This window comes from Pyrgilauda ruficollis, unplaced genomic scaffold (genome assembly GCF_017590135.1).
Source record: "Pyrgilauda ruficollis isolate IOZ18807 unplaced genomic scaffold, ASM1759013v1 scaffold127, whole genome shotgun sequence".
Taxonomy (NCBI): Eukaryota; Metazoa; Chordata; class Aves; order Passeriformes; family Passeridae; genus Pyrgilauda; species Pyrgilauda ruficollis.
This window is the reverse complement of record NW_024511099.1, coordinates 847,801-872,966: the sequence shown is the minus strand read 5'-3', so window position 1 is coordinate 872,966 and position 25,166 is coordinate 847,801. Positions and strand designations below refer to the sequence as shown.

Here is a 25,166-nt window from a genome sequence, read left to right as displayed (position 1 = left end):
TAAATAAAACCAAATGTTTATTTACACCAAAGAATTCCAACACTGGATCTTTCACATATGAAGGACAAAGTATATATACACAGCAAGGGGTAGCAGGGCTGTAACAAGGGTGCTTTTCCGTTGTCAATGATAATATTTGTCCACAATTACTGATCTACCATTTCAGTTTAAGTTAACGTCTCCTGGCTCCTTCCTCTCAGTGCATATTTACAAGACTGTGAGGTAACTGGTATTCTCACCACATGGCACGTGAGGGAGGGGATGGTGGGTGAAGATGTGGGATCGGACTTGGCGCAGTCTGATTTTTCCAGCTTTAAGTAGCCACCAGCTCGAAACCTATAGAAACAATTTAAAAACAATATACCCAATAACAAATTAATTCCAGAGATCCAAGCCAAGCAATGGCTGGAAGAACCCTCCATGAGAAAGGGGCTGATGAGAGCAGGGCGTACTCTACAGGAGCACCTGTCTCAGGAGGTGCCAAGGACTCCAACTGAATCAGTAACTTCATTTTTAAGACTAAAATTACATGCAAGGGGTGAGTTAGCATTCTGGTTGACTCCTAAGGAGACATTATCCAATCCAATTAGGGTTTTGGACACTATCTGCACTTACTCCTTTTAAGCTTATCCCACCTCTCCCTACTGGAATTGTCTCCTCAGTGTACCCTGGCTGGGACATATGCAGGACACGGGGTTCAAGTGAGTGGTACTTTAAGAATCCCCTCCCCTGCCTCATGAAGACTTGGTTTGGTAGTCTCTGGAGAACAGCACAATCCCCCAAGGCTTGTGGAGGAATAATGGTGGGAACATGAAGAGAAGAGATTTCCAGCAGGATGCAAGAGCTTGGAAATGCTGTTGATTCATCTTTGTTATTACATGAAGAGTTGTTTTGCTGCTTTGTTTAGTTTTTTTTTTTTTTTTTTTTTTTTGGGAGGGGTGGGGGAGGGGGAAAGAAAAACTGTCCAAGAAGTATTCCATCTGTAGGTATTTTCAGGGAATCCCCTGAGTTACGAAAAGTTCAAGTAAAAAAAGAAAAAAATCAGCCTATAATAATTTTGTATATAATGACTGAACTACTATAAATCCACAAGCAACAGTTCAGACACGGTGTCTCCAAAGCGTTCATCCCCTCCCTTCCCCTGCCAGGCACGAGCTGCGTCCTGAGGAGAGGTGGAGGGGGAAACCTCTTCCCCACCTGACTCAGCTCAGGCAGCAGGAGACAGAGCCCGTCACTACTGCTGGGCGCCCGCAGCAGCTGGAACCGGCATCCCCAGGGTGGTGGTGGCAGAGATGACGGGTGAGCCTGCTAGAGGTCCAAGGGGTGAAGGTGTTGGCACTGAAGAAATCCCTGGAAGAGAGACAGGTAAGCGGGAATTAGAGTAAAAACAGCACACTATCCAGGACAGCTTCTGAAGTCAAGTGGGAGCTTTGTGGGTCAGTTATGTTTCCAGAGCTGCCAAAGTAATTAAAGAGATAAAAGATCTGTCACTATTCTCTGCAGCTCTGGCAAGGGCACGGATTTGCACACCCCTGAGTGTCACTGACGGGCAGAGATGTGGCAGGGTCACAGAATGGTTTGGGTTGAAAAGGTAACCTCATAGCTCCTCTTGTTCCAACCCCCCCGCCATGGGCAGGGACACCTTCCACTAGACCAGGCTGCCCCAAGCCCTGTTCAACCTGGCCCTTAAACAAATCCAGGGATCTGAGCCAAGGGGTGAAGGTGTTGGCACTGAAGAAATCCCTGGAAGAGAGACAGGTAAGCAGGAATTAGAGTAAAAACAGCGCACTGCTATCCAGGACAGCTTCTGAAGTCAAGTGGGAGCTTTGTGGGTCAGTTATGTTTCCAGAGCTGCCAAAGTAATTAAAGAGATAAAAGATCTGTCACTATTCTCTGCAGCTCTGGCAAGGGCACGGATTTGCACACCCCTGAGTGTCACTGACGGGCAGAGATGTGGCAGGGTCACAGAATGGTTTGGGTTGAAAAGGTAACCTCATAGCTCCTCTTGTTCCAACCCCCCTGCCATGGGCAGGGACACCTTCCACTAGACCAGGCTGCCTCAAGCCCTGTTCAACCTGGCCCTTAAACAAATCCAGGGATCTGAGAGCCACAGCTTCTCTGGGCAGCCTGTGCCAGTGAACTGTCCTTCAAGCTGCTGCCAGAAAATCGCCCGCAAAGAAATTCTTAAAATGAGACCAGAAAAACAGGTCAGGCTGCCCAAGGCCTTACTTATCAGACTCTCCCACCCACTTTGCAGCTCTCGTTGCCCTTGTCCCCAATCCTGGGAGATGACCCAACACCGCCCTGCCTGCTGAACTCTCCCTCCTGGGTCCTCCCACCCACCCCACAGACAGAACTGCTTCAGCACACCAAGCACCAAGTCGAGCTGGCAGAACTGACCTGACATCATGCTCGCACTGCTGACAGGAGTGCTGCCACCCGGCATGTTGGACGAGCCCATCCGAGCCTGGTCTTTCACAATGGGGTCTAGGAAGAGCACACTACCAGTAAGTGCTGTGCTGCCAGAGAGCTGCTGAGGCACACAAACTGCCTGTGGCCTCTGTGCTCAGCCAGTCCTGGCACTCTGCCTGTTTCAAATAACATCAACCACCATCTATTGAAATACAGACATTTCCACCAACGCCAGTGAGAAGCACTCAAGAAGGTACCAAGGTCATGTGATATCAGGAAAAATCAGCTAAATTATATGATTTGGGGTTCAGCAGGACTGTCTGACAGGAAATAACAAAGGTTATTACGGCAAAGTTGATCTTTCTGTGCTAAGCAACTGTGTAATTGCAGAAAGCCAAACCCAGAATATGGGTGTAGCAAGCAGAAAGATTATCAGTGATTACAATCATGTGTCATGTCTCTGTACACATCCTACATCTCTGTGAGCTGTCAGGTGTGTCACTAGAACTTGTCTTCCATGAGATGATCCCAACTTACTAACTCATTACTTTCAGCTGCATGTAAATAAGATTCTCACCTGAACAGGGACAACCCCTTCCTGCCTCCCAGCCCTTCTGTGTCAGACAAGGGAATTCCAAACTTTGCTGAGCTCAGCATTACATGTATCTTTTTGTGGACACAAGTTAATGAACTGTTTGTCCAGCTCTCACATTCCAAGCTATTGGCTTCTCTAATGCTCATACCTGCAAAACATTTCCCTGGGATTTTTCCAACAGGTGTAACACAGATCAACAGTCTGTTAATTACAGGGGTCCCTTCAGCAGCAGCTAAAAAAACCCCAAAACCAAACCACCTGAGCAAATATTGACATAATGCACTGTTGCAGCTGCTTCAAACCCCTAGATATCAATATCTGTGAAAAACAGCAACTATTTAAAAGCATTTATTAGTGAAAGTAACATTTCTGCTTGCAAAATCAAGACCTGAATATAGCAGTAGTTAAGCAATTTAGCAACAGGAGTTAAAATTTCTGTTTGTCAACAAACCAGAATTTTCTGGGTTTATCCAAACAGAGGAGTCCATGCACACCTGCAGAAAGCAGCCCCAAATTTAGGAGATTTAGGTGACTTTCCTTGATATCACTTGCTGATTCATGGGCCTGACACAGGCACCCAACACTGATTCTTTGGCTGGTGGAGGTGGCACACAGACACCAGCAGACTCAGTTCCAGCACAATTATTTGCAGACCAGACTTATCATTGTTGCCATTCTCTGTTCCCATCTGCGCAAGCCATGGGAACAGAGATTTCCCAGAGGCAGAACTCTCAGGACAGCAGCTGATACTTACAGAAGTAAGGGTGTTCCATGGCTTCTCTTGCTGTGAGTCGTGACTGGTGATCATATCGCAGCAGCTTGTCTAAGAAATCCAGAGCTTCTGGACTCACCAGATGTTGGTTCTCACTGTGGACAAAGCGCTCCCATCGCTTACGGGAGTGTCTGCAGGAAAACAGACCCAGATCAGGCCAGGCAGGGGACAGTGATGCCAAAACTCACTGTCTTAAGGAGCAAGAATTGTGACAGATGTCCAGCCCTGAGGGAGGCCACTGCTCCCTGCAGCAGTGCAGGAGTGAGACATTCCAGAACACGAAGCAGTGTCACCGTGTCTCCACGCGGTGGCACAGCAGTCACAGCCCCAGCACAGCCACCTCGGCCACCACAGCCCCTGCACAGCTCTGCCATGACCCCAGACAGCAGCAGGACTAATGCTCAGAATGGATTACAGGCCTAAAATTGCAGGTTCTGTCATCTCTTATGCACCCAACATGAGTTCCTTTAATTTTAGACCCACTATGAGAGGGGAAAAACCATATAAATTCCATGTTTAGCAGCACCTGAATTTCTGCACTCTAATGCTGAGAAACACCATTTTGATTTTTTCCCTCCAGATTGAAGAGAGTATTTGCCCTTCATGCTTTCTGCTCCAGTAGCTCCTTTATTGCCTGAATGACATTTAAAAATCTTTCCTCAGGTCCATTTCCATATAAAGGACTATGGAAAGCACTGGCAAAAGGGACCAAAGGCACAAAGTGTCAGTTCTACAGAATCTTGGCTCTGATTTCTCCCCCAAATTTTTGTTCATTTCAAGGTCTGTTGACAAGGCTGTAACTGTCTGGATCTACCAAAGAGACTCCAGACCTTGGCTTACCTGCCCAAAATGTCATTGAAACGTGGATCCAGCTCAATGTTGTATTTGTCAATGTAGTCATACAGATCTTCTGTCCCCAGAACCTTGGCTATCCTCACCAGCTGGGAACAAACACAAAAACAAGTCACTGCTGTGAAGGTATGATAATACCAGAGCCTGCATGGAGATATAGCAGCACATTCCCATGGGAGCTGGAACCTGATCCCAGCAGTATGAATCAGAAGCCACAGGGTCAGCCTGTGGCTCTGGCCTCCCCAGCCACACAGTCCCAGGCATCAGGAACACGCCTCCACTCACAGCTGGAGCTCAGCACCCCAAGGCAGCCAGGAGGGAGCCACAGACCCTAAAATCTCTAAAACCTGAGACCTTGCAACACCACTTTCCTTAGTAGCATAAAAATATTCAAAACCAACAGAGGGGAAGGCAAGAATAACTGGTCAAAAAAGCAGAAACTCTGGATCTTGCACGTGAAAGGTGAAGCACCACCCCAGAGAGCTCCAGAATAAAGGTTTGAGAATACAAGCTCCCTGTTCCATAATATTTGCATGGCAGTCACATGCTGAGCATGTGATAAAAGTTTAAAAATAAAAATTTTGGCCCAAAGGCAATACATCAAAGATTTCAGAATCTGGATAAACCTGTACCAAATTCAGTTTCTACACAGAGTGGGGGAAGAGTGAGTAGTGGCAGGGGCTTTCCACTTAACCTCAGAAACAGTCAAACTATGTACTAGAACACACCAGCCTTAATATAATTATTTCTACAGCTTTTCCCAGACACCTACTGAGGAGCTCCTAAGTACAAAGCTCTATAAATCAATTTCTACTTAATTGGTTACATAATCTTGCACACTTGAGAAAAGGAATGTGGCTTCAAACTGAGCTAAGAAGCCATTAGAGAAAGGCTTAAAAAATCTCTGGATGACTTGATAGAAGCCTAAGCAGGAAACCTTCATGGTGCTAAGAGAACAGACATTGTACATGACCAGCTCTCACCTGATCATAGTTGTCATGGCCATGGAAAAATGGCTCCTTTCGGAATATCATACTAGCCAACATGCAACCCAAGCTCCACATATCCAGACTGTAATCATACATCTGTACAAAACCAGAAGGACAATTCAATTTCTAATGAATTAAGCAGAACAGACCGCCAAAACTAACAGGGTTCCCCCACCCCGCCAAGGTGATATGAACACAGCCATGTCATGCTGGAAACAAACTGAACTATCTTCACGTATCTTCATCCCTAAACCACTGTTCAGCTCACTGTTCCAGTTACTTAAACTGGGATACAGCAATTAGCAGGACAGCAGGTATCCTAATTCCATCCCTGTCTGCCAGGATATTAAAGATCAGAGCTTTCTTCTATTTTCACTGCAGACTCCAATGTTATAAACCACTGAGAAATGTGTGATGGGAAAGGAAGCATTGGAACAAACAACAAAAGGTGTGGACTCCCCAGGGTCCATGGACAGGTGAGGATGTGCTTCCTTCCAGAACCAGCATGGTCTGAAAGTCACCAGGAACACTGTGATTTCCATAATGCAAACTGCCATCAGATAAGGGGATGCTTTTATAGCTTAATTTAGAAGTTCATGCAGTACTTGCTGTTCCCACAGGGGCTTTGTTTCATTTCTGTACCTTACTGCAAACACAGCCTTGCTAAAAAAATATTTAACATTTGTATTCCAAGATCCATAATGATAGTTCTGCAGCTCTTCCTCAGGTCCTGAGACTACTCATTTGTTTCTTTCATTCAGGGGCTTTATGGCCACTGCTTTCTGCCATACATTTTGGAACAGACTGTCTTTAGCTTCAGCTCTCTAGGCATCTGAATTTTGGGTTTATATACCTTGAAATGGCACTGACTTTCCATATCAAAGTCAGTAAGAAGTCCTGGTAACTCTTACCTGATAATCTACAAGAAGTTCAGGTCCTTTGAAATATCTGGAAGCCACTCTGACATTGTACTCCTGGCCAGGGTGATAGAATTCAGCCAAACCCCAGTCTATTAGTCTGAGCTAAAAATGGTAGAAAACAAAGAAAAAAGGCTCAAGGGATGCTCCAGCTTGCCACTGGCTGAATGACACTGGTGAACTTAGTATGACGTTAATTTATAAACCTTCCATTTTCAATTAATTTGATCAGTGTCTGGTTACATATTCTCCCCAAACCCATATCACCAAGCAGTCTAAATAAAATACCTATCCATACAACCCTGCCTGTGGGTAACATGTGACAAAGTAAAGCCTCAAAAAGCAGCACAATATTCTCATTTTACATTTGTCCACACCATGAGAGCAGAGTTCCCTTCAAAGAGGTCTGCTAGTACCACTAAGCAGGAGTACCTAAAAGGGATGGATCAATAGTTTGCCAAAGAAGAGCAGGACCCCTCCCTGCCCCCCAGCCACCCCACACTACCTTTCTGTGCTCATGGTCAATCATGACATTGTGAGGTTTGACATCTCTGTGCATGATTCCCATGCTATGGCAGTAATCTAGAGCCTGCAGGTGAGAGGAAACAGATGCTGGAGTCACAAGAATCTGTCAAGTTAACCATATTCAAAAATATTTCCACACATATCAAGTCTAACTTGATGGCAGTACTGTCCAGTGATAGATCCTAGACTAGACTCACTGATCACAGAAAATGCTTCTAGACCCCCCCTCTCAAAGGGAGGTCCCAGCAACACAAATGTCTTTAGTTTACTTCAGGTGCTTCCTCATAAAAATTGGAATTTCAGAGTCTCTAAGAGCATAGTTACTAGGCACTAATGATCACACAAGCCCCCTTTCTCCAGACTCCTAAGGAGAAATTACTTAGTTCAGAAGAATGGATGAAGTTATTTGACTCATATTATGCCTGAGCACAAACCCAGCCAGTAACAGCTCACAGTTTTCTTTTTCCAGAGGCTACATGTACTCCTGATTTAGGATTTTACGGTATCTCCATGTACCAAAATACTGAAAAACAGATACTGACTTGACATTTTTCTGCCCAATTCTTCCATGGACTCTCCTTCCCTTAGTGATATGATGTCACTATCATCAATGACATGAGAACCATCTCTACAGGATTAGGTGAGAGCAAATACTAGAAATAAACCAACAAAACAGCAAACACCAACTTACCTTCAAAATCTCATACATGTAGAATCGAATATCATAATCTGTTAATGTCTGGTATAATTGCTGTGGGACACAAACACATCATGTCAGTGTTCAACATCCAAAAACCTCCTGTTCTGGGCTGCTGGCATTCTCCAAAGCCATTTGAAATACAGTCCAAGTTTCTCAAGTTACTCTGATCTCACACCTGACTCTGATCAGTCTGTTCCTCTCCCTTTGCAAATCCCATATGTAGTTTACTTCCAGCTTTGCTCAGACAGCACATCCTGGTTCCTGTCACTATCTCCCTCTGGTGATATTCACCCAGCACAAGCATGATGGATGGCATTGCACAGCCTTTCTTCTTCTGAGGCAGGTCAGTATGAAGGGACAAATAAACATTTAAATCCCCATTCCCAGGAGTATGGAAGGCCACATAAACAGCTGTCCACATTTAAAGTGGTTCCAATAAGGAGTTGTACACATAAAAGCCAAATGCCTCAAAAACACAGGCACTGATGGGCCACAAGGTAACAGATTCATTTGCTCCCAAGGTTAAATACCTCTTGGAATCTGCATTCTCCTCTTGTAACTTTTGTGGCAAAATGGTACTGGTGGGCTAATTACAAACTTCTGTCCCAACTGCATTTATCTTTAAAAGCATTTCCCATGCTGGAAGGAAATGCCTATCCTATGTACTTTCCCTTCCCCAGAAAGACCATATGAGTGGTTTTCAAACACAAAAAAAAAAAGAGAAGTCACATCCCACACTGTACCTTAAAGTCTGTGTTGTTTACATGTTCAAAAACCAGAGCGGGTGTTCGAGACTGAAACAGAAAAAAAAGCATTCAGCCATGTTAAGTTATGTTTCCACTTAGGATAATGAATTACATAGTTTCTTTTCTACTAAAACTGCACAAAATCCCTCTGCCTTGGACATATTTATGATTCCCCTCAGACAGGGAGAGCAGAGCCTAAGCCCACAGCCTCCAGCAGCACTGTTTGCAGAGCGAATTAACTTGTCTCAGCTCAATGGTATCTCTTCCTCACAGAGTGAGTGGCTGGAGGGACCTGTGGGGGAAGGGCCCTCTAAAAGAAGTTTATCAGATTAAGCGCTGATCTGATCAGTCAATTCAAAAGCAGGATTTAAGAGCAGGGGAAAACAAAAAGCCAGGTCAGAGCTGAAATCAAACAGAGCAACTTCACCCATAACCCCAATGTACTCCTTGAGTTTCTCCCTTACTCACCACAGGATCTTTTACTATATCTGCAAGGGTGATTATATTGGGACCGCCTCGCAAGTTCTCTAAGATCTTGATTTCACGCTTGATTTTCTTCTTTTTAACAGGCTGAAGAATAAAAACCCGAAGTGTAAGATAAAGCCCTGCAGTAAAGTGAGGCTAATAGCTCAACACCCAGATGACGACATCCAGGTGACTGCAGATCAGCAAAATATATTGAAACATTTGCAATTTAACCTGAGTATGCATCACACCAGTAAGGGCTCAAATATCTGCTGTCTCCTTTCTAACCACACAACTCTGACAGCTACAGACAATAACTCCAAGTGAAGGAGAGGTTGGAAGATGGCATTTTTTTAAAAAGCTCTCTGAACATAATCTGATAGGCCAAGAGGAAATGGCCTCAAGTCATGCCAGAAAAATTTTTTTTCACAGAATGGGTTGTCAATACCTGGAACAGGCTGCTCCAGTGGTGAGGACACCATCCTTGAACAGATTTAAAAGATGTAGATGTGGCACCTGGGGACATGAATGCTGGGGTGTTGGCTGGACTTGATGATCTTTAAGTGCTTTTCCAACCTGAACAGTCCTGTGATACTCCAAGATTTCTTAACTGGCATGTGGCAAATGTTTAACTATGAGAAGTCCATGGGCTTTTGGAGGGTCACTAAATGAAGGCCAAGGCTGTGACAGCCTGCCAGGACACCAGCACTTAGAGAAGCTGAAAATTTTGTAGTCAGCTGCTGAAATGTTGCTTAGTTCCAAGTAAAAAGGTGTTGCACATCAAGGCTTCTTTAAGACAGAGCCTAATTCTTTACAGGCAGAGATCTGACTTAAGTGCAGGGTTTATAGATGGCCTGTTTCACTGACACTCCAAAGCCAGGCTTTAAGGATTTCAGTTTTAGAACATCAAAAAGCCCTATCTGGCCTCCTGATCACCTCAAGACAGATTTTATCTTTTGCCCAATCCCCAGCTCACCTTGAGAATTTTAACAACTACTTTTTCATTATTTGTAATGTTGATGGCTTCAAATACTTCACTGTATTTCCCTCGGCCTAATTTTCGAACTAGCTGGTAGTCATCTTGATTTCTGTGGAGAGAAAAGGTTAGAGTTCCAAAGGGCTCACTCATTTCCATCACAATTTATAAACTGCTGCTTAACACTCAATCACTGCCTCCCTTGACAGACAAAGGGGATTAACTAGTGCCTTACCTCTCCTGAACTGGATGATTTAAGAACTATGAGAAAAACCGGGAGCTTCTATTTGCCCAAGACAGATTCAATCCAAAACTATGGATTGAAAGCCCAACTATGTATTTCAGCATTAGCAAACTTGAACTATCCCTTCTCTCTATATTTGGAAGCTCCATTTTTTCCTTGTATAATGCCGGTAAAATTCAACAAAGCCAGTACAAGGAAAAATCTAAGTGCAAGGCTGTTTAAAAACAGTCTGGGCACAAAGCAGCACTCATGCTCAGACGACTGTGTACATTCCAGAAACTGGGAACTGCACAGCTGAGGGCAGAACTCTGTCTGGGCCCTCCATATCCCAGCAGGAACGCAGAGCTATGAAGTTGCCACCGCTGCTGTCTGATTCTGGGACAATTTAGTCATGAGCTCAATTTAGACACCTCCTTCCTTCAAAGAGAAGCAGCCATGTCTTTTCCAGGCACTCCCAGAGAGCTGAGCAACAAGTCATAAAATAGCATGTACCTATTTAAGTCTGTGGAGCCTCTTCACTTATCCAAGTCAGCAGCAACTTCAGTTTGAAAGTCTTTTCATTTCTTTTCAGCCCTGCACTCAGGACTGTTTGGATTGTTTCAGAAATAGATTTTCTTCCCTCTGAAAGGGGATGTTTCTCGACTACCTGGCAAAACTTCTTCAAACTTTTAAGGAAGCTGCTATACATGTTCTTCCACAACTGGGAATTTAAAAGTTTGATTAAGAAACATTTTTCTGAAGAGAAGTCGTGATCCTTTCCCTTGCCATCTGCCAAGAAGCATGAAAAAGCCTCACGCAGCACAGCTGCCTGAACTCCCCAAGTACCACTACGCAGGATCCACAGGGATTGATCCTGGTACAGGGACATCCAGAAGCAGCCCAGACTTACCCCCACTCAACAACATGAGACTCATAGTCCCAGTACTCCCGGGGTCTGTGTGTGTTCACATCCGTGTAAACTCTGGCCCTGCTCGGCACGGGTCCCGACATATCAGACAGCTTGGCAGGCGGAAGCGAGATGTGAAATCAGAGGCGACCTGCTCTGCAGTGCTGACAGAGGAGAAAGGCCTCAGATTCCTCCACCTGCAGACAGAACATAAACCAGAGGTTAAATTCTCAAGGTACTTCAAAAGTATTTAAGTTAATCATTAAAAGCTGCTGCAAAGGAGAGGCTGGAGCCTGCCCAGCCACAGGCCTGGGATTTCTTGAAAGCCATTTGTCTGCTCTCCCTCACGCAGGACCGGCCCCTAGCAAACCAACCCACTGACCTGGTAATTTTCAGCAGCTTGTTTCCAGCTGCTGGTTGTAAAGGTAACTTTCCAAAAGGAAAGAATGCCACGTGCTCTGCATCTGCAGACAGATCCTCTCCTTCCAATTCCAGACTGAAAGCAACAGCCACAGGCTGCAATCTCACCCCCATCGCAAGTCTTGGGCCATGCAATGCAACAAAATCAATTCTGCTGGAATGGAAACCAGCTTTAGTCACAACTTCCTACAGTCAAAACATTAAATCTGACTGTCGAAAAGACAGCAGCATCTGTGTTGGATTATGATGCTTTATTCAAACATGAAAGAAATACACTGCTGCAAGGGTCTGAAGATGTTCCTTTGCATTCTGCTTGCCCAAAGTACCTCCAATTCCTTCTTCCAATGCAATTTTTGCAAAGCTTCTGATAAGTTTCATCAGTATTGTGACTGGTCAAAACCATTCAAAAGAAAGTTACTGTATATTAGAGACAAACACTGTATCTTTATTCTATATGTCTGAATACTTTATCATCCAGATCTGAATATTTAGGACAGCAGTAACTCACTACAGTTTTGTATCAATATTGTCCCACCCAAGATAAATGTGGTGCCTTTACATGTCTCAAATCTTTCACAAGGGGAAGTTAATACCCTTTTAGATGTTTAAATACAAGAATCCCCTTGTCAGCTTTCAAAATAACTTACAAGAAAGGAGCAGGGAAGAGCATTGTTGGGTGTGTAGCAGTAGGTGGCAGGGCCATACAGCCCCGTGTATGTGCTCAAACAGTGGGCAACACTGTTATCTAAACTAATATACTTACTCACTATGCCAGTCTTATCCCTTCACAGAAAATGGGCAACTGCCAGACTGCAGAAGGAAGTAACAGCCCCATTTATCACACATTAATGAGAAAGACCAAGAAATCTGCTCGGAGCAGGTTTCTAGTAGCTTAAGCTACTAGGACACGTCACAACAGAAGAAAATTCTAGAAGCAAAATCCTGCTCTACAGGCAGAGTCCTGTTGTTTATTTGAGGTCTGTAGAACTTCAGCTCCTGTGAGGACCCAGCAAGACCCACTGGCTGTGAAGATGGCAGAGGACCTGGGGAACACAGGTCTGATGTCCTTCACCATGTCACACAACCTGAGCAGCAGCTGGTCCTGCTTCCAGAGGCGGAAGTGCATGCAAGGGCTCTCTGACATGGACAAAGCCTCCTTAGGTGGCACAGAGCTCAGCAATGGGATATTTTTTGACCTACTGACACACAAATGTTGTTGGTGGCAGCTTCAGGTAGACAGGGTGGAATAATCCAGTCCAAAGGATAAACAGGGACACAGCACTATCTCAAAATCCACTGTGGAAGGGTGACTGAGGCCTTAGACCAATAAAAGAAGGATTAGGCATTTCAGCTGTGTGTCCAGCTAATGGAAGAATATGATGCATTCCTCAAAATATAATAAGTCTGTTCCTGGATAAAATGCTAGTCCTCTCACAAAACACAATTTCAGAAGATGAGGCAGCAATCATCTAAGACCTCAAAGCATTTATGTGGCATGACTCAGACACTTAGAAATTAGATGTCCCCAGGCATTACTAGAGCATGCAAGTTTACTAGAACAGTTTAGTACAGTGAAATTTATTAGATTTCAAAGTTCAATCACTGCGTTTGTGTTTCTTCTCACTCCCTGTGCTTCTGGCAGGAGATGCACTGGCCCATCTCCTCTGCCCAATACTCCTTGTGAAGGAATTAACTGAACTTATATATGTCTCAGATGACTTAGCAATTTTAATTTTTAAGCACAATCCAGTATAAATAAAGCACACGTGACTGCTCCCCTCACCCAGCTTAGCAAGATCAGTTTCAGCACAAAAAAAAAGAAAAATCAATCACATTATCTAAAGATAGATCAAATTTCACAGTGGCTATTTTTTGTCACGTAGCTCTAGCCTAGCTCAAGCAGCACATTGTAACAGGCTGCTCAGAGAAGGGCTTTTTCAGGAAATCATCAACTGCAGCTTCTAAGAATGGCACACAATGTCTATTTATGAGGGTAGGTATTATTGTCTACTATTCTTTACACAGGAAGGGGAGAGAATCTGCACAGATAACTAAATTTTAAAGCAAACAGTTACAGACATACACAAACTTACCCTGCCTAAAAGCTGCTCACTCTCTGCTCAAAACTGCCAAGGAATTTGTATAGATTTTTGCCTTCAGTGCCCCTGGAGGGGGATTATTTTGCAGTGGATCCAAGCTCTTTGGCAGAAGGGAATGACACAAATAAGGACAGATAATGGGGACAGGTGTTGACATGCAAGCATCAGCTGAGCCTGCAGTTTTAAAGCAGAAAAATCTACAGTATGAGCAGTGACTGCACCTAGAGAACTGCCCTGAGCTTGTTAAAACAGATGAGTTCTATTTCTGCAGAATCCAAACAGAATGTTGTAATTGATTAATTCCCGCATTGATGACAGAATCATAGAATATATTGGGAGAGTCTGCTCAACATCACCTAATCAAAGTAGATGTGGTGAGATCAGAGTCCAGTGTAGCCTTGAGCATCTCCAGAAACAACATTGAAATTTTAATTTCTCTGGTAGAGAAATCTTTAACTAGGAAACAACCATGAGCTTTTAGGCAATGTATCAGAGGTCACAAAGAGAGGAAGGCAAAGCTCCCAACCACGGTCTGACATGCTGCTCACTGCCAAGGCCTGCCTGTGCAAGGACACAGAGCAGGGCTTCTCAATCAGCCCGTGGTGACACCCCTTGGACAGATATCACCCAAAAGGGCTCACATGACAGCTAGAGCAAAGGAACGCCATGCCAAAGTTACACTGCTGGCTTCTCCCACACACGCCTGTCCTCAAAAATGCCGTTGGAGTATTAACAAACTGATAATTAGCTGATTTCTTACACAGCAGCCTTATCAAGAGGAACCCTGCTCATCCCAGGCAAGAACAGAGCCAAACACAGCCCCTGTCCTGCTGACAGACTCCAGGGGAGTACCCAGAGCCCCAGCCCAGAGACAAATAATTGTGCTGCCACCATATAGGAATTTTTTAATTGGAAGGCCTACTAATTAAAAAAAGATCAGTTCTTAAAAGTTTGAATTCTTCTAACAGTAGCCTGTTGTCTGAACAGCTTGGCAAGCTGAGACATTTTGTGCCTAAATTTCAGTAAAATGGTAAAAAGCCTCTCAATGCTCTCTTTGACTCTGATTTTTAAAACATTTTAATCTAAACCAGTTACAAACCCCCTCATTTTAAAAAAAAGGATGTTATCATCCTTACAATGCACTCTAATTCTAAGGGCAACCATGCCCCCATGGAGAATTTGGTATTTTGTGAAGGATCCATACTTCCATCACCTACTCCAATTAGTACAGGAATTTCATACATCCTCTGTCCTTCCAGATGCATGCACTTAGAGCAAGTAGCAACAAAACACAGCTAAGAAATCCAGGCAGATGAGTTTCTGAGAAACACACCTACTTCGCCTCTAGTAAAATTTGCCTTTTTTTTTTTTTAAGCCAGAATAACTGAGATACCGGAATTTTTTTTTTTTCTCCTTTTAAATGGAAATGTTCTTGGCATGGAACCTCTCTCAAGCAGTTACTCATTCAGAACTTAAAACCTATGAAGTTGCCCCAGTATGATGCAGCACTTATACAGGCTCCCAGTGAGCTGAGAGCCAAGAGCTTCCCGGAAGACTGGTGTCCCAAGGAACTCACAAGTGCCATCCAAGTGATGACCTTTGTGGATAAGGTTTGGAGTATAAATAATGTAGCCAAGAACACAAACACCGCTTGACACTAGCTTCCCTGTGGATTGCTGTTAACAGCATGCCTTGCCCTCAGTGAGAACAGGATATTGCCAGAAAGATCCAAGTTCATCCAGAGAGAGTGAAGTGAACCCAGAAAACCTTGTTCAATACCACATAAACCTGGTTATTCCCAATGACCCACCTGAACTCTGGTTCAGTGAGCACACAGCAGTCCCAAAGGAGTAAAACAGGCCCTGAACTGCAGCAAGCTGAACTCGAAGAGGCAAGAAAACATTTCCGTAGCTTTATGAATTCCAGACAAGCTCACCTTCCTCTCGAGGAGAAAGCAAAGTGGACAGATCGGCCAAACAGGTCTAGAGACTTTCCTCTCACTTCTACTTTCCCCACGTAAGCTCATTACAGTGGCGATTGTGCCAGCCTAAGACTGTAAACAGGCTGAGACAGCAGCGGGTTTGTTGTGAGAGAAGAAAAGCTCTGTCAGTGGAGAAGAGCAGAATTACAGCACAGAGTCTGGAATCGAAAGGTTATTCCCCTTCTTTCATCTACAACTGCAAGCAAGATGTTACCTTTCATAGCAGAAAGCTTAAACCCAGCCTCTAAAATCATGAGTGTAAAATGTGATTTGGTAGGGTGAGCAAGAATTACAATTATCAGATGAAATTGTTGATGATTTCCTTCACATAGCCCTGTAATCCTCCCAGGGAGGTGCACTTGCTCCTTCAGAGTTTGAAGAATATCTAATAGTGGAGAAACACTGAAATTAAAAAATCAAGACATGCCTAAATTTTACAGTACTGCCTGCTGGCAGTCAACATCAATCAACACCCAGCTTACTTTTAAAAGAAATAATAGTAATCAACGCTATTAAAAAATATGCTCTGTCTCACAAAAGAAACCTGATTTGGGTATTCTCATGATGCTGAAACTTCAGCAATACAAGTACGGAACAAATGACCTCCAGAAGTCCCTTGCAACCTATATTTTTCTATGATTTTACAGCTAAAATAGAAACAAGCCTGGATTAACAAAATTGACATTTTATATCCTTTCCTGAAGATCATTTCCCTACTAAAAGGAACAACATTGACAGAAAAGTAGGTTTTAAAATTTGAGTTTAAAAAAAAGCTTAGGTTTGAAATTCAAAGTTTTCTCTGGGTATTGTTTTGAAACAGCACAGTCTTATTTAACTGCATTTCCCACCAAAATTATTTTCCAGATTTCTTTTAAATAGCTGGTTGTGTCCGACTGTAGAGAAATAACAAATGATAACGCAATGATCTCAACATTCCCCTAAAAAAGAAACACAAACTGTTGTGATTAATTCAAAACAAGACATGGCCAGTCTGCAGGGAAAGCAGTTGACAGGTTTAGTTATACTGGAAGAAACATCTTGGAGTAATTCTGCACTAGAAACATCCTAAATTTAGACTGGCTCTTCCTACATCAGCTCCACTGATTCCTCTCTGAATTCCTCACGATTCCTGCCGAAGTCACCCTCTGTAACGAGGATCACAACCTATATGGAAGCCACAGGAATGGTTTTACTGTAACTCCATGATACTCTTCACAGTCTTGGGGAAAACTTCACTGTGCCACTTTCCCATCTTGGAAAGCAGAGTGTTACATGTCTGTCACCCTCTGGGATGCTCTGGCAGTGGCTCTGGTGCCACACACTCTCCTGGCAGAAGGTCTGTCATGTTTTCTCTAACAGCTGAATTTTAGCAGAGCTCACACAAACTCTCTATGGGTCTCCAGCATCTCAGCCTGGTTGGACATCAGTTTGGCAACGGCACATGGACCTGGGGCAGAACACTGGGATCACCTCCAGCAGCAGTGACAGGGATTCTATGACTGACAATTCTCCAAGACCATGATCACTATTATTTTCAGAGCTAAGTTAGTCAACAGCACATGGAGCAAAGGGAAAGACCCCAAAACACAAAGACCCAAAAACTGACCTTGGATGAGGCCATGTAGCTGCAGAGGGCAGCAACATCAGCAAGACACCCAAGCCCCAGCAGCCGAGCGCAGGCTCTGCCTCTTTCCCATGCCTGCAGCTTCTCCTGCCACCGCTCCCAGCACCCATAAAGCCAGCGGATATCCTCACTGCCAGTGCCAAGGACTCCTGACACAACCCGATAAAAATGGCTGCAATACAACCAGGCACTGCCAAACTAACTTGTCTGTACACACACACCAAACAGAAACCAACGACAAAACTCCAAAACTCTTCTGCTTGCACCTCTTCCCCAAACTGACAGTTCTGGCTGAGCAGGGAGTGCAGGAAAGGCAGGGGGATTTTCTTTGGAGGAATATCCCTTCAGGTCTGCCCTAAAGCCAAAGCAATACTTCAACAGGAAGCAGTTCCTTTTTCTTCCAAGAGCACTAACAAAACTAAATCTCCTACTGCTGGAGCTTTGGACAGTATTCCAGTTACCAAAACTTCAGTTTGTGAGACCCCAGCAACACCAGGGAACTCTTCCTGGAGGCTCACAAAGGGGAATGTTTCAGCAGCACTACGGGCTGACATCAGGTTCCACTGGCAGCATCCTCTGGAAAGTTCTATCTCCCTAATTGCTGCTAAGTGACACAGTTGTTTTCCTCATTAATTAGTAGGCACAGAGTACTGCCAGGACAATCATTCAGCTGATTTGACTCCTATGGTCCATGTAGAGAGAGGGATTTAGGCAGAACTCAGAAAACTGACCTGTACCAACCATCTGTAAAAGTTATAGAGTTTTAATTGATCTGATCATGCAATTCCTAGAGGCAGGAACAATTACCAGAGCAAAAGAATAAACGAGAGGATGCTGCCTGTAACTATTTCTTCAGGAAATCCCAGTGATCAGCTGTTCCATGGAGCAGGCAATGCACCACAAACCATCTCCAACCCTCAGCCAGCATTGAGCAGGCTCAGCAAGAGGCACTCGGTGCAAATCCCTGCCAGAAGTGAAGTTCTGACATAATTCTCTAAAAATTTATCATTATTAACACAAGATGAAACCAGCTACCACCATTCCAAGAATCAAATGGAAAAAAACCCCCAGCTATTAAACTCCAGCAATCAGCAATCTCCTTCACACCTTACAAGCCCCCAGTAAAGCCATTGTGCCAAAACTTGTAACTTAATTTGTAAGCTCAGTTGAAATTAATCTAGATGCTGCAGTGTGAGGAAAAAGCCCTCTTTTTCCCTTCTGGAGTACAACCAAGTGTGGAAGAAAGACTCGAATTCAACAGCACATTGGTAACAGATAGAAAAACCTGTGAAAAAGGCTGCAAGAGAAGGAACACTGCAGGAGCTCTTGCTTTTCTAGACTGGAAATTAATTTGTTGTGCGCGTCCACGCTCATCCATTTTCTGAACACTAAAAATAAAGACTTTCTGACAACTCACACGCACATGTGCAAATATGCTCTGAGAAAATGCCTTCTCCAAAGGCTTTGGTAACAACAGGGAGAGGCACCTTTTCAGCTCTCTGGACACACAAGAGGATTTGTGGCCACTTCTTCCCACCACAGGAAGACCTTTCCCACCCAGGGAAAGCAAGTTCTGGCATGTAATTCTGTATTAGCACACTGGATTCTCCCTGAACTTGGCTTAATTAAAAGAGGACTAATTTAGCCTTTGGTTGTTCCAGAAGGTGCAAGGGCAGAGCCTCCTTCTCTGCAAAAACAGAGTGAGTAACTTCAATTTTCTAGGTCTGCTGTTAACACTTCAGACTGTCCAATGGGAAACCTGCAGCCAAACTCTTGCCTTGACTCAAAATTGTTTTCCATCTAGCACACAATTTATTCACCACTCACATGAAATAAACTGCCATAATATGATGCAGCCATTACATAGGCAGGAGCTGGACAGCCTGCTTTAGAAACCACCTCCCTTAAATGGTTATATTAATTAAAAAATAGAACTCAGTAAGGAGGACATAACCTAAATCTCAGAACTCAACTCCGTGGAAAATTAAAATTACTGAAGTTGTAACCTTCCAAATGTGAATCTGTAGTGGTACCAAGTCCACAAAGAACTCCAAGCTTCCCTTCTGCTCTTCTGCCTCCCAAAGCAGCAGCATGAAATGGGTAATAAAACCATTTGTCCAGAACAGTGTGAAAACAGGAGCAGATGAGACTTGGGCCAGGCTCATGTTGCTGCTTCTCTACTGGATTCCTCACCAGAAAATATCCATGAACCATTGATCCCATGACCACATCAGCAATCCCACTTCTCATCAATCTTCCCTACCAATATGTAAGTTTGGCACCTTGACGGAAAAAGGGGCCAAAAACCAGCTTGGAAAAACACTCTACATTCAGCAGCAGTACTAACACCAGCTCAAAAAGCTGCAGCCTCCTCTTCCAAGCAGTTTTTTCAGGTTCAAAGGAGAACTCCCTTTCTCCAATTACATTCTGTAAATTCCAGGGAAGTCAGCTCTTGGAAGCCCCTGGAAGGAGATATCCAAGCTCAGAAAAATTATCCAAGAGCTGTCTTGCAACAAATGTTTGTAGCCAGTCTAAGTCAAGACAGTATTTACTGATCTTAAAATCTTCTTGTTTTTGTTTTTTTTTTTTCTCAAGACCCTTATGGGACAATAAGATCTAAGATGACAACAATCTCATGCACAGAGTTCTAAAACAAATATCGTAATGTAAGCAATTCCATAATGGAGGAACGGTGGAGGTGACAGGTCTGGTAACCCAGAAATAAATCCCTGCCTCTTCAGAAATGTGACACGAAATTAATCACACCACCACAATGTCACCCATTTGCTTCTCCTGTCTTCCTTTCCCTTACTCCTCAGAGGACATCAGGAAAGACAAAGAGAAAATTAGTTCTGTAAGGAGAAAATGGAGAAGAACTGAAATGGAAGTGTAAGGACACCCACCATTTAATAAAATTGGGAAAAGTTTGGTACGTGTCCCTTTCATCAGAGCAGAAAGTTTCTTTCTCTACAGTTCTACAAATCTATAACCACCTTTGAACATCCTTTATACCCTGAGATTCCTACTTCCAACGCATTCCATGCTGATGAATCTAATCTGCATGACTTGAAAATGCCCCAAATATCAAACTCTAAGTCTTTCAATGTCTCACCGTCAGGAAATGGCATTTCATCACATCAATTCCCAATCCCAGGTTTCCATCTTCATTCTCACATCTCACCAGCCTTTTTCAAGCAAACAAGTGCCATTAACTGCCCCTGCACAAACCTCAACAACCTGAATGTCATGCAACATTCCATGATCCAATTCCCTCCACATCTGCTAGAACCTACTGCCAATTTTAGTATCACTTTTCCCAAGAGCCATATTCCCAACATCCAGCAAGCCTCACTTTCCCTCCATCTATGAACCCATGAGCCCTGACAAACCAAGAAAACGTGTTCTTACCCTCCCACTTGGAAGTGTGTTTCTCCTCCAACATCTACCTCTCACCACATCTGCCCAGGCTCTGTGCCTCATCCCCTCACCCAGATCTTCAGCTGCTGAGTTTTTGCTTCTTTGCTGCAGCCAAAGCCAAGACTGTGTTCCCTTCCTCAACCCTGCTTCAACTCCCCATAGGCAGCAGCTGACCAGCCAAGCTCTCTGCTGAGTGCAGGACACGCACACCCAACTCTACCACCACACACACTGGAACAAGAAAACAGCAAATTTCACTAACAACAGAAATTATGTTACCAGGTATTGAAATAAATCACTAGAGAACGGTGAAATGATGGAAACTTCTCCCCATTGGTGAGATGAAAGGAAAGGAACACTGCCTACCACCAAAGATGGACATTCTTCACGCTCAGAGAAAGGTCTGGACCTTTACAATTACAATTGTACAATGTCTGGACCTTTACAATTACAATTTAAAAGGTCTGGACCTTTACAATTACAATTTGCCTTCCCTGTCAGGAGTCACCCAAAGGGAACAGGGATTCCAGCCACAGGCACAGGCAGATCTCCTGAGTGCAGAGCACTGCCTGCCCTGCACCTGGGACCAGACATCCCAATCCCAATTTTCATCTTCCAGTTACAGACATGGTGTGTGTCTCCACAGAGCCTGTGCTGTAGGAACTGGAACATTACCCTAATCCTAGTTTTAGGGCTAATTAAGGAACTGATAAAGCTTCACACTTTCCCCAAATCTTGCCTTGAGTCTTCCCAAGCTCACTCTCTCCTCTCCTAGCAGGAACTTTGCCCTCTTCTACATCACACCAAACCAGCAACCACAGGATGAGCGATTCCTCTGCCCCAGCTCATGATGCACCCGGAATCCACCCTGGATTCACATCCAACACCCAGGCTGGCTGGCAGGATGGCACAAGCCCCAACTCTGAGTCTGAATAATTTGAGCAACTTCTGTTTCAGAAAAGAGAGTGTGTTCAAAGAACAAAGAAATCACTCCCAGCCCCAAGCAGAAATGCTGGGTGTCCACTTGCTTTCCTCTGAAGAGCTGCCACTGTGCCCAGTCCCCTCTGGCACGGGCTCTTCCCAACCCGTTTGTGGAGTGCACCCAGGACTGAGCTCCCATGAGGAGCCAGGTGAGCACACGGCACAGCCCTCTCCAGGGACATGTGCCCAGATTCAAAGCCTGGCACCAGGGTCAGTGCAAGAGCAGCTCCCCAAGGCCCCAGCCCAGGGTCAGGTTTGAGCAACACAAATCCCAAATCAAGAGACCCCTCTCAAGGGTACCAGAGCTGGATGTGACCCACAAAGAACATCAAGTCCAACTCCTGGCCCTGCACAGGACACCCCAGCAATCCCACCCTGTGCCTGAGAACCTTGTCCAAATGCTCCTTAAACTCTGTCAGGCTTGAGGCTGTTACCACTGCCCTGGGGAGCCTGTTTCAGTCTCCATCCACCCTCTGGGTGAAAAACCTTTTCCTAATGTCCAACCTAAACCACCTGCACACAGCTCCATGCCATTCCCCCAGGTCCTGCAACCGATCACCAGAGACCATAGATCAGTGCCTGCCCCTCCGCTTTGCTTGAATATTCACAATCCAAACTTTATTGGTTTTATCCAAAGCCCTCAGTAAGAAAGAATTAAGTGATCTGACACGCATGGGGTTCCACAATCTCATCTTACCCCTCTCTCACAAACACATTTTACCAACAGACACACTGCTCTCGGTCCCAAGGCACAATTAACTAAATTACAGCGGGGGCAACACTGACCACCACTGCTTCCACAGACTGAGGTGGAAAGCCGTGAGAACGACCTTCCCCTCCACCCAGAAAGGCCCAGAACGGAGCCCCTGCGCATCCGGGGGTGGCAGCGAGCACTAACAGGCCGTTCCATGCCCCTCCGCATCTCCCCGCTTCTCCGGGCAGGGCGGGGAAGAGGCAAGATCGAGCAATTTAGGAAAATAACACCTACACGGCCCGAACGTGCGAGCTGGGAGAGCTGGGGGAGGGGACGGCTCCCGTTCCGCGGGGCTCTGCCCTTCCTGCGCGGCCGAGCGCGGCCCCGCACCGGGCTGGGAGCAGCGGGGCGGCCCCTCCACAGCCCCTGCCCGCTCCCCCCGGGGACTCGGAGCCCCTCCGAGGGCAGCAGGCGGCGGGCCGTGCCCTTTCCGCCGCACCGGACCCGCCCGCTCTGCCCGCTCCCCCTCAGCGCCGCCGCGGCCCCACTCTCCTGAGGGGCAGCCGCGGCCCCCCGGCCCACACCGCGCCCGCGGCGGGGGGGCGGAGGAGCTCAGGAGGCACAGCGGCACCTCCCCCCCGCCGCCCGCTCCGCCCGCCACCGCCGCGGGGCCCCGCTTGGGCGCCGGAGCCGCCGGTACCTGGCGCGGCCGCTACCGCCGCCGCCGCCGCCGCACACAGACAATATGGCGGAGGCACAAGGCTCGGCCGCCGCCGCAGGGACCAGAGCGAGGCGCGCCGGAAACGGAAACCGCGCGAACCCCGCCACGCGCCGCGGGGGCGTGCGCAGGGAAGGGTGGAGCACGCCGCGGAGGGCTATGGGAGTTGTAGTCCATGTTGGTCACGGCGGCGCGGGAAGGACGCGGGTTTGTTCCCGCTCCGTGCCCAGGTGTGTCCCCGTGAGCCGCGAGAAGGTGGCGGGGTCCGTGTCGGCCTCCGCAGAGCCGGCGAGAGGCCCGACCGTGAGCGGCGGCCGCTTGGGCCCAGACCCTCTGCGGGGCTGTGCGCGGGACCCGCCGCCAGAGGGCGACTGTGGCCTGCGGAGGTGCTCCGGTACCGGCGCTGCCCCGGCCTCTCCATCGGCCCCGGTACCGGCCCTTACCCCGGTTTGTCCCACGCCTTTCCACAGTCCTGTCCTGGCCCTTCCACAGCCCTGTCCCCGCCGTTCTTCAGCCCTTCTCTGGCCCTTCTATCAGCCCTTTCCAGCCCTTCCACCGGCCCGGCCCTGGCCCTCCCAGACCCCGGGGCCGCCGCAGAGCGCTGGGGGCCCGCCCGGCGTGCGGGGTCTCGGGCGCTGTTCATAGAAGGGGCTTATCCCTCTGTTGAGCCGGCAGCCCGGCCAGCAACCAGGCCAAGCCTTGACCTAGTCCAGCACCCCGTGACCTTCTCTCCCTGCCTTTCACCTTTTTAGCCCAATTTCTTGCCGTGCAGCCCAGGACATCGCTTTTCCCCCAAAGGACTGGCTGGAGCAAATGGTCCACCAACCCATCTGGCACAGGCTGAACTGGGGGAGACCCTGAGGTGGGAGGAAAGGCATCCAGGTTCAGCCTGAGGACGAGCAGCAGCCGGGGCTCGTGGCACACTCAGACCAGGGCCAGCTGGGGACATGCAGCTCTGGGCTGGTCACCGTCCTCCCACCTCGAGCTGTGAGCCAGCCTGGAGGGGAAGGGGTTGTGCTGAGCTATGTCTGCACCCCTTTACCCCCTCCAGATCTCCCCATGCCCTTCAGAAGGGAGCCAGCCTGGCCCCCCCTCACCTCGACCTCACGGAAAGCTGAGCACGGCCAGGCTTCACCCCCCTTCCCTCCCGGTGTGGGAGTCTCCCCCAGGGGAGGCCGCTGGCCCAAAGCTCGCAGCCCCTCACCCCGGGTCACTCCCATTAGGTAAAGGAGCAGCTCGTCCTGGCGGGGGTATCTCCCTCTCGCGCTTTCCTTGTATTGTACGGGCCTGGGTCATCGAGGAAATCTTACAGGTCCTTCTGCTGCCGAGTGGTCACGGGGGAAGCCCGGCCCCCTTCCCCCCATTGTCAGCGGCCGGGCCGTATCCTCGCTCCGAGCCCCGGCCCCTAAAAATAGCTCTTTGTCAGGCGATTGTTCCGACACCTTCGCGGCGGCATTGACGTGGGCCGGAGCGGGAGAGCGGTGGGGTAGGTGGAGGGGAAGGGCTGGAGGTCCCCCATGGGACCGCTCGGAGGATTTGCCGCTGATAACGGCCCCTGTTGTGGGGAAATGGGCTCCCGGCGTGAGGCACCGTGCCCAAGGCCTTCCCGTGCCGCTGCTGCCCGCTGCTCACCTCTCCCCCACCTGCCCCAGCTCCGGCCAGCCCGCACCCCGCACCACCCCGGCTCACCAAGCAGGGGAAGGGTCTCCCCAGGGCACAGCGGGGGATGGAGCCCTCCCAGGCCCCCAGTTCAGATCCTGCAGGGTGGGGTCCAGCCCTGCCCCCCAAACTGGCTCCCTGGGGTGTCCCTGCCTAGTTACCCATTGGGGCCAGGACAGGCAGGGGCAGCCCTGGGGGAGTGGGGCTGCTGGTGCGTGGGATGGCCACATTTTGGAAGGTTTAAGGCCATCCCTGCAGCACTGTTCCTGCCCTGAGCATCTGCAGGCATTCCCTGCGGTGAGACCTTTTCCCATCCCCTCTCAGAGCCCCATGTCCAGCCGCGGTGTATGTTTGATTGAGTGTGGGCCCTGCCGTGGGATCCCAGGGAGCCGGCACCGCTGCAGGGCTTGTGCTGGGAAAGGGGCTGTGCAGTGGGGACATCCTGGGACAGCCTCCTCCCTTGTCATCCCCTGCCACCCACTGCCAGCTGAAGG

At 47.1% G+C, this 25,166-nt stretch overlaps 1 protein-coding gene across 2 annotated transcripts; it reads right to left on the bottom strand.

The window, feature by feature from the left end:
* CSNK2A1 (casein kinase 2 alpha 1) lies at positions 1-24,274 on the bottom strand. 2 transcript variants are annotated; one of them, XM_041458252.1, is made up of 14 exons: positions 22,996-23,114; positions 11,083-11,276; positions 9,950-10,061; positions 8,977-9,078; positions 8,506-8,556; positions 7,754-7,813; positions 7,043-7,126; positions 6,532-6,642; positions 5,615-5,716; positions 4,620-4,720; positions 3,762-3,910; positions 2,401-2,487; positions 1,198-1,350; positions 1-336 (listed from the first exon to the last, which is right to left on the bottom strand). In XM_041458252.1, exons 2-13 carry the CDS (start codon positions 11,181-11,183, stop codon positions 1,235-1,237), a joined length of 1,176 nt encoding a protein of 391 aa, XP_041314186.1. In that variant the 5' UTR covers positions 11,184-11,276; positions 22,996-23,114; the 3' UTR covers positions 1-336; positions 1,198-1,234. The 2 variants fall into 2 exon arrangements, with proteins under 2 accessions (XP_041314186.1, XP_041314188.1); XM_041458254.1 differs by lacking the exon at positions 22,996-23,114 and adding an exon at positions 24,218-24,274 and having other exon boundaries at positions 1-1,350.
* Between the last annotated feature and the right edge of the window lie 892 nt (positions 24,275-25,166).

Coding starts and splice junctions, on each gene's coding strand:
- CSNK2A1 (XM_041458254.1), bottom strand. CDS start 11,183: ATGTCGGGACCCGTGCCGAGCAGGGCCAGAGTTTACACGGATGTGAAC. Junction 8,557..8,976: donor ATATAGTAAAAGATCCTGTG/GTGAGTAAGGGA, acceptor TTTCTGTTTCAG/TCTCGAACACCCGCTCTGGT. Junction 7,814..8,505: donor TAAACAACACAGACTTTAAG/GTACAGTGTGGG, acceptor TGTGTCCCACAG/CAATTATACCAGACATTAAC.